Source organism: Crocuta crocuta, unplaced genomic scaffold, assembly GCF_008692635.1.
Source record: "Crocuta crocuta isolate KB4526 unplaced genomic scaffold, BGI_CrCroc_1.0 scaffold3, whole genome shotgun sequence".
Classification (NCBI taxonomy): domain Eukaryota; kingdom Metazoa; phylum Chordata; class Mammalia; order Carnivora; family Hyaenidae; genus Crocuta; species Crocuta crocuta.
Window position 1 is genome coordinate 9,281,682 of NW_027529934.1, and position 9,491 is coordinate 9,291,172.

Below are 9,491 nucleotides of genomic sequence, written 5' to 3' on the forward strand. Positions count from 1 at the left end.
AATAATTACTGTATACCCACAATGTAATTATATTCCAATTACTCTATACAAATTTTCACGTTAACATTAGAATGTTCTTTAAGAAATGTTAGTCATATTTATTTTAATCACAATAGAAATTTCTATTCTAAATATTTTTCTTTCTTTGCTTCCTTCTCCTCCTCCTTCTACATGGAATAGTATGTCCTTTAAGCTTTTTCTAATGGCAGAATTATCTTATTAGCTTAGCATTACTTTTTACATACATTGAGAAAAAATTGAGCAACAACTTACAAGTAGATATACATTTTTCTCGTAATGCATCTTTACATATTTCTAAGAGGAAAGTGAGGCACAAATGTGAATTAATTAAATACAAAGTACTTTAATGTACATGCTCAGATGGTTAGTCAAGGAGCATTTTCTAGAAGTGTGTTTTAAACAAGATTTAAGAGAAGCTATAGACATACACCGGTGAAAAAGAAAGGTTCAGATAAAAGGGAAGTAAAACAAATTATGCATTGGGGAGCTATATCAGAAGAAGGGAGAATGGATGCTAATAAAAAAGAAAGATGTCCATCGCAGGATGGTTAAGCAAGCTCTTGGCTGGAACGGATAAGGAATGTTGGGAAGCAGTGACTGGTAACGTTACTGAGATGTAGATTCACAATCTTGCTACCCACATTTTGCCTGAATACTTGGCTAGATTCTAAGGGAAAATCAAAGAGGGGAGATAGTGCTTGACCTGTTAGAACTTACATTCTTGCTGATGAGACAAGGCAACTGAAGGTAGAGAAGGGATGGCCTGTAAGGGCAGCTTGGGTTTTATATGGTGTGTGATGGAAGGAGCCTTTGCAGAGTCTCATGTATCATCCTGTCTCTGTCATCTGCTCAGGAGGGAGAGGTCTGAGCTGGGAAATATCACACTGAGCAGGTGACGACGTTTCCAAAATCAATTCTTGTCACTATATATAATTAATTAGCAAAAGAGCTTTTTTCTCCCCCCACACAAAACTCTTTTGAACCATTTCAGAAAAAAAGATGGGCTGCCTAGAGTCTTCCATCCATGATTAACAGTTAATGGAAAACCACTGGTTTGCTTATTCAGACAGCACTTGATGTCAGTAACTTCAAGCTGTTTTCCAATTTTACAGTAAAGTTTTATACTGAAACCAATTTAGGAAGCTATTTAGTCCGCTGTTTTTTTTGTTTTTTGTTTTTTTGTTTTTGTTTTTGTTACTTTTTGTGGAAAGATGATGTGGGTAGAGTAGAATAATGACATTTCCTTTTCCACACCAAAATATTACCAAGGTACTATTGGTACCATTGGTACCAATGGCTCCATTTGTTACTGTCACTTTCAAAATAGATCAGTTCAATTATGGAAACATTTTGGATTATGTTAAAAGTAGTGTAGCTTCATAATAGTTGAGCTGGTAAATTAGGTTTTGCTTTTAGAGTATCAGTTTATCTCCATCTTGGATCAGACCTAAGAGAGAAAGTTTACAGATTTTTGTTTGCTATCTAGTAAGTCTGGTCGTTGTTTGGTCTCATGTTGTAGAAATACAGATTTTATTTTTTTCCTTTCTTCTTCTTCTTCTTTTCATCTGCCTCTTTGGTACTTGCTAAGTGCTCCATGATTTCCCCTCTCTCCACTGGCATTCCACTGGGGGGTCTTCCGAGGTCCTTGGTTTCCTGGAATAACATTTGAGGCATATTTAAGTGCCTTACAATATTCCTGGGTTTATGTGGGTTTTGACTCACATGGATTGGTGGTAGGTCTCTGAAAGGCACCAGCACAAAAACTACCGGAACCCGGAGGTCTGGGCTCATATTGGGTTGTGGTTGTCCATTAGCCACTTGAAAAGACTGTCCAGGAAAGGCATTGTTTAAGGGGTAGCTGTCTAAAGCTGCCTGAGCTTTCATGATCTGATTCTCTTTTGTCTGGGGAAGAACATCAGTGAAATACGGTCTCACTCCTGTTATGGCATTGATTTCATATGCGTTGTGCCTGTCTGCCAGTGCTCTCCCAGTTAAAATGGGCTGGAAAACAGCTGATCCTGAGACACCACTGACAAAGTTGTTGAGGAGAGAATGCCAAATTCCACCACTTATTGGGCTCAGAATGACCTGTGGCCATAAACCGGCCAGGCTTCGGAGAGCTTCGCGGTTCCACGCCGAGGCACGAAATTCAGGCTCAGTGTGATAGAGCTGAGAAAAGTAAATGCTAAGAGTAACATCTGGATACATAACTAAGAAATTGTACATTTTGCTGACGCAGCAGTGGTCGGCTTCATTACAAGGGGAGTTGCTGGAGTACAAAATGATATGCCTGATGGCGTTATTACTGCGTATGGCTGAGTCCAGATAACCATTCATCTCAAATAGCATTGATTCTGGATGGGTGTTATTCCCAGTGCAACTGCTAGCATGACCCTTTTGCACCAGGCTTCCAGAAGAAGTTTTTAGTTCATAAAATGTGAGCTGCTTTGTTTGAGAATATGCTGGCCCATAAGGGAATCCAAAAATCTGATAAAATTCTGTATAGGGGACCCTTGCTTCTTCACCTGTCCGAATATGGTAAGGGCAGTTAGAGCAATCTAGAGAGAAGCTTAGCCAGTAATAGGGTTTTACTATTGTTCCATGATTTGCTAGGTATTCTTCATATAAGGGCTCCATTGCTAGTTTTATTGTCTTCTAGCTGCAACCCTAAACAAGGAAGAGAAATTATAATATAAAACCAGTGCAGGAAAAATGAAAGAAATTCATTAACTTATTGAACTTATTTTTCTATAAAGGAGGTATAGTACAGTAGCTATAGCATCATTGATTCTAGAACGTAATGATACATATCCATAGATTAGAAAGCTCAGGATTCATCATCTCTCTTCATTGAGACTCTTAAGGAGTGGGGAGGAGAGAAAAAAGAAAGGCATAATTACACCGTTACCTGTTTCATAGATCTGAGGCAGTAGAGCAAATGGGTTAACAGTGCAAGTTCTGGAAACAGACTGCCTTGTTTTAAACCTGGGCTCAGTCGCTTACTAGCCTAGTGACTTTCTGCAAGTTGTTTAAAGTCTGGGAGTCATAGCTTCCTTGTCTGTAAAATGAGGATAAGAATAGTGTCTACCTCCTAAGATTTTTCTCAAGGACTAAATGATGTAATCAATATAAAATGCTTTATTATGTGCCTGGCACATATGAAGGACTCAATAAACATGAGCTCTTAGTAGTGATAGTACAAATCCCAGGATTATCTAGATGATTCTTATTTATGAAAGCCTAAAGAAACAAGCATGGGTTTTGCAATTTGTTCATAATGTTCTTCCTTTGTCTCTTTTCTGAATGACATTATCTAATTATCTGCATGAGTTTTGAGTGTGCCTGCATTTAAAACCAGCTATTTCTTCAGATCATTGGCAGTAAATTGGAGGTAATTATCCTTCTGGGAATGGGATCATGGGGTCTATTTTGCTCAATGGTAGAGACTTCTTGTAGGAATGCCACTTGATTATTATTTGGGTCGTGGACGCTTATTGCTGTTTGAGAATTGTATTTCCAGTGGGTGGGTATTATTGGAACATTTTGGAAACTTTACCATTCTGGAAAGCACATATGGTCCTTTAGGATATTTCAAATAAGTAGTTTCTGGGATGTTAAACCACAAAACTTGAGATCTTTTAAGTTTTGTTTTGTTTTTCCTTTAAATAAAAATTTCAGTTATCATTATTCCCGAAGAGCAACATAGGGCATTATAATATAGTTTTAAGAATATTATTTTTTTTAACGTTTATTTATTTTTGAGAGAAAGAGACAGAGTGCAAGAGAGGGAGGGGCAGAGAGAGAAGGAGACACAGAGTCTGAAGCAGGCTCCAGGCTCTGAGCTGTCAGCACAGAGCCTGATGTGGGGCTCAAACTCATGAACCGTGAGACCATGACCTGAGCTGAGGTCGGACACTTAATCAACTGAGCCACCCAGGCGCCCCTAGTTTTAAGAACATTAAAGAAAAAACCTTTTTATTATACGAGTATTAGATATGTTTTGTAGAATATTTTTTAAAATACTGATACTTGAAGGGAAAAATAAAAACTCATGCCAGTGTGTCTCAGTTTACATTCTCCAAACTGTTAACATGTCTCTTCCCTCTAGTCTTTTTGCTACATGTGTTCATTATGCACAACATAAATAAAATGTTTTACACTTTGCTTTTTCACTTAGTATTATGTCATTAGCATTTTCTTGTGTTATTAAAAATTCTTCAAAAAACAATATTCATGGCTAATTAGTATTTTATTACACAACTAATATGTAATCAAATATTCAGGGGTTTGCCTCTTATTATAAATAATGCTTTGATGAACATTTCTGTATATAAATTGTATTCTTCTTTTCTCTAATGTAGATTACTAAAAGTTGTATTGGCTCAAGCTTTGTCAGATTGATTCTTGGGAAGGTGTTCCAATTTTATCTCATTCTCTCCCAGTGATGTTTATCATTTATCACTTCCTTTGCCGATTTGAGAAGTGAGCATCGATATCCCTTTGTGGTTATAATTTGTACCTTTTCAATTCCTAGTAAGGCTGAACACTTTTTCAACATGCTTATTGGTCTGTAGTATTTATTATACTGTGAAATACATTTGATTCCTAACCCCCCTTTTTTGAGGTGTTCCTGACTGATTTGTAAGACCTTTTTCAAAAAAGTTTATTTATTTATGAGAGATAGAGACAGCATGAGTGGGGGGAGGGGCAGAGAGAGAGCTGTCAGCACAGAGCCTGACACGGGGCTCAATCTCACAAACTGTGAGATCACGACCTGAGCTGAAGTCAGACACTTAACTGACTGAGTCACCCAGACGCCCCAAGAACTCTTTATGTATTAAGAATATTAGCTGTTATGAATTTTGCAAGTATCTCACCTGGTTTATAGAGCCATTTAATTATGCTGATGGCATTTAATTATATCAAATTTTACGTTTTTATATGGTCTAGCCTTTACCCTTAAGGTTTATTTTTTACTATTGTATTTAGAAAAGACTTTCCTATCAAAGAGGAGTTAAATCCCCATATATTTTTTTAGAATATATATCTCTTAACTTTAATTCTCTGTCAGGCAACAAAGTAGAAAATTTAAAAGAGATAAACAGGCCATTACAAAACAAACAAATTGTGTTTATCATTTTCCAAAATGTACTTTGTCATTTCAGAAGTACTTATTACAGCCTTTTATATGGAAGCACTTTGGTCAACTTCTTTCTTCCTCCACCCATATCACCTCCGTTTCTGTTCTTTTGGTGCAGCTGAAGCCTACAGAGTTCCTTTGCTAATCCTGTCCCGGGAAGGAGATATTTTAGGAGCCCCAGGCCTGCTGTAGGTGGAATTTGACTTTACCATGTCACCGTTATCCTAATGGCTCGTGTCGGCAGTCGTTCTGGACACCACACACCCGTCAAATTCCAGGTTTCTCCTAGTCTCTGTTGTGTCAATTTAATCTATAAGAGCAGGTGTTTGCCTCAGTTTCCCCGTCAGTGCTACGTTTTCCTGACGCTACTGAATCCCTGCCCTGAGGCTTCCTACACCTTGTATAACTTTTCCTCAGGGCCTGCATTCTTCCTGCTTAGTCCTTGGCAATGAATCCATGACCTGGAGCTGCCGTCACCTCCTGCTGGATCCAGAGCATTATATTCTCTCCCGATCTCTTTCCTTTTCAGCTGTACTTGTTGGACTAGGTCTCTCTGAATACTGAAGCTTGCTAAAACCAAGCCCAAAGCCTCACTTCCTCCTGAATACGGTGCCCTGGATGTGGTCTGCCGTTCAGTGGCACACCTGATATCCAAGTTACTACTCAAACGACAATTTCAAGTCACGCATGATTTGGGTAAAATGTTATGGAAGCAGTATCAAGTAGCCCTTTACTGCCTTTGTGTTTTGGGGGTGGGTGGGCAGGGTGGGGTTAACTGTACGTAATGATCCCAGAATCACCCTTATGGGAAGCAGAAGTCTGTGTCTTTCAAAACAAAGGCAGTATGGTAAGCCCTGCTTGCTGTTCTAAGCACTCCGTTCTTTTCACTCCCTCTCGCATTTTAGCCAGGAATGGTGCATCCTTACTGTCTTCAAGGGGATCTTGAAGGCTAGTGGCCTCTATATGTAATGAGGGGAGCTCTGGAGTTTCATTCTTGCGAAATGGCTTTTCCGTGTTGACCAACTGTGGCTCTCTGCTGGTGAAGTTTTCATTTTTTTCAGAGGTCCTTTTTTTGTTGTTTTTTAATGGAATGTTTCACGAATTTGTGTGTCATCGTTATGCAGGGGCCATGCTAATCTCTGTGTCATTCCAACTTTAGTATATGTGCTGCCAGAGTGAGCACCAGAGGGTCTTTCTGAGACTGTTCTTTGATCACCTCCATCTGAAGGGGAAGCAGGAGAGAATGCCTGCCCCCTTTGAACTCTTAGAGACTTTGTGGTATATGTCATCAGTTTACCACTGATCGCAGACTATCTTGTATTATTACCCTTTGGTATCTGTTCTTTCATTCTCCCCTTACCCAGGCAGGGGCATGCCCTGTTCAGCCCAGGGCCTGCCTTAGGAATCTTAGTTGGTTCACAGGCCAGATTGGCTAAGACTTGTCTCTCCAGCCTCCTGTGTCCCTACTAGCTGGTCCATTTCTGCCCCCCCCTCCCCCCACATTGGCTGTGCTAGGGAAAGGCCTGCTACCCTCTGTAGAGCAGGTCTACGGGCAGTAAGCCGCAGAGATCTGCAGAACCCAGCTCCTTGCTTCTGGTTGCGAGTAGCCCCCCGGACTGCGGCCCTGGGATGACAGCCGTCCTTAATTTAACATAAATGAGACATACATGAGGACAATCTGCTCTCTCTTCACCCAGCTAGGGTTTAGTGAGTACTGGTAAAGCACAGTTTGCACTGGAGTAATTGGAGAATGGAGTTTGCCCTCCCCAATCTGTGCACAATCTGTTAGCAGCTAAAAACAAATGTTAGCAGTTATAATTACCATCATTTTGTCTCCAAGCTTGGATCACATTCCAGGTGTTCTAGAAGATGGTCCGTTTCCTTTCTTTTCTCTTTTAAGTACCATGCCCTGTTTCAAGTGGCCCCAGAGGGCAATTGTGCTGTAAATCTTCCCCTCCTGTATTGGTTCAGGACTCTTTCGCAGTTTGTGTCTAGCAGTTCCTTTGAACTTTGCTGTCCCAAGTTAGAAAGACCTTGCTGAGGTGTGGCTGCCTCTAAGAACACTGTTGAATCGGTGCCATGGTAACGTTTGCAAAGCAGCTACTGCTAGGATACGGCTCTGACACTTATTACTTTATTTGCATTCAAACCACCTGTTCCGAAGATGAAAATATACATGAATGCATATTCCAGTCTGGATAAAAGCATACTGTCTAAATATTTAAGTGAACGTCTTGGGTTNAGTCATGCTCCTCGGCGTCTTTATCCTGATCCAGAATAAGTGCCAGGCCTCGTGTGTGGATACGATTTGTTGGTTCTGTTGCCTGTGGAGGCCCGAGGGCCTTTTCTTTGGAGGCTTGTCCTTCTGGAGAGGGAGAAACCTATAGAAGGGAGCAGAGACTCGACCTCCCCAAAGGGAGGCACTTTTTACTGTTAGGTCCACAGTGCCTGAAGGGAGAGCTCTTCAGTTTGTCCAAACTGGGTGCTGGTCTCTCCCCTCTTACACGTCTCTGGGAGACCTTTCCTATGGGTATGTTTGTGGCTCCCTCCAGCGTAAGGCAAACTTTGCCTCCGGATCAGTTGTGGCTCTTCATCCATAGTTGATGGAAGAGCCACTCAGCCTTTCCTGCTCGGTTCCCTTGCCTCCCTTCAACTCCACACCATCTCCTAGGACATTGAACTTGTTGATAGTCATGATTCATTGTGGCCACTCTCAATTATTCTCCCTTTCCTCATCCTCAGGCCATTTGAAGGAGCCAGTGGGGATCACTGTTGTGTATTTCCATCAGCCACCACCAAAAAGTTCTCAAATATATACTATGCTGCAGATAGCACGTCAGGAGTGATAGCACGCAGAAGGCTTCCTGCAGCAGTGTTACTGCTCTTAACTGGTTCCTCCGTCAAACTCCCAGTCTCCACAACAGCAAGTGTCCTTTCTCCTCTAAGGGGCTCCTTTTTTTTTTTTAAATGTTTTATTTATTTCTAGGAGAGAGAGAGACAGCGTGAGCAGGGGAGGGTCAGAGAGACAGGGAGTCACAGACTGAAACAGGCTCCAGGCTCTGAGCTGGCAGTCAGCACAGAGCCCGACGTGGGGCTCGAACCCACGAACCGCGAGATCATGACCTAAGCGAAAGTCAGACACTTAACCGACTAAGCCACCCAGGCGCCCCTCTAGGAGGCTCCTTCTAGTTGAGATGTTTCATGTTGATTTCTGCCTTTTAAGGGTCTCAGGTGTATTCACTAACTCCTCAGCTAGTTGTTTGTCAGTTACATTTTCTACCATGCTTTTTTTTTGTGCGTGCTCACTATTGTATCCATTTCCTTCCCCGTCACTGGCTGCTGATCATGCCTTTGTCATTCTCACTTCCTGCCTCCATTTTCATAGTATCTCCTAACTCAGTGAACTTGTAAGTATAAAACCAAAATTTCATCTTTTATTTAACATTAATAAATGACATCCCGTTTAAAAATATTACCTTAAAAATGAGCCTCTATCCACTAATATATTTACCAATTGCATTGTAGGTAATTTTAGGGATAGGCAATCTCACGTAGCCACCATTTTTTAAAACAACTCGATTGAAGTATAATTGACAAATAAAAATTGTGTATAGGGTGTACAACTTGATCTTTTGGTGTATTTATACACTGTGAAATGATCACAACAATCTAGCTGATTAGCATATCTCTAATCTCATATAGTTATCTTTTGGTGGGGGGTGCTGTGTAAGAACATTTAAGAGATACCCTCTTAGCAAAATTCAAATATACAATATGGTATTATTAACTGTAGTCATCCATGCTATACATTAAATCTCTAGAACTTAGTTATCTTGCATAATTGAAACTCTGTACTCTTTTTTTTTTTCATTTCATAAGTGTTTATTGAGCAACTTTTTTTTTTTTACAAATAGTTTATTGTCAAATTAGTTTCCACATAACACTCAGTGCTCATCCCCACAAGTGCCCTCCTCCATGCCCATCCCCCCTCCCCCCAACATCCATCAGTCCTCAGTTTTTGTCAGCATTCAAGAGTCTCTCATGGTTTGCCTCTCTCCCTTTCCCCCACCATTTCCCCCCTTCTTCTCCCCCTTGTTCCTCCGTCAAGTTCCTCCTAATCCTCCTATACGTGCAAACATATGGTATTTGTCCTTCTCTGCCTGACTTATGAAACTCTGTACTCTTTAACCAACATTACTCCATTTCCCCTTTCCCCCAGCCCCTGCCAATCAATACTTTATGCTTCTATGCATATATTTTTTAAATTTTTATTAAAAGATTTTTTAATGTTCATTTATTTGCTGAGGGGGTAGGGGGAGAAGGGGCAGAG

At 40.6% G+C, this 9,491-nt stretch overlaps 1 protein-coding gene and 1 non-coding gene across 2 annotated transcripts; both read right to left on the bottom strand.

Annotated features, from left to right (window-relative positions):
• Nucleotides 1–376: 376 nt before the first annotated feature.
• APOBEC4 (apolipoprotein B mRNA editing enzyme catalytic polypeptide like 4) lies at nucleotides 377–7,198 on the bottom strand. Its single transcript, XM_077763119.1, has 2 exons — nucleotides 6,984–7,198; nucleotides 377–2,688 (listed from the first exon to the last, which is right to left on the bottom strand). The coding sequence occupies exon 2, from the start codon at nucleotides 2,656–2,658 to the stop codon at nucleotides 1,552–1,554; it is 1,107 nt and encodes a 368-aa protein (XP_077619245.1). The 5' UTR covers nucleotides 2,659–2,688; nucleotides 6,984–7,198; the 3' UTR covers nucleotides 377–1,551.
• LOC144230971 (U6 spliceosomal RNA) lies at nucleotides 6,241–6,344 on the bottom strand. Its single transcript, XR_013334938.1, has one exon. It is a non-coding gene; the product is annotated as a U6 spliceosomal RNA (small nuclear RNA).
• Nucleotides 7,199–9,491: the final 2,293 nt, after the last annotated feature.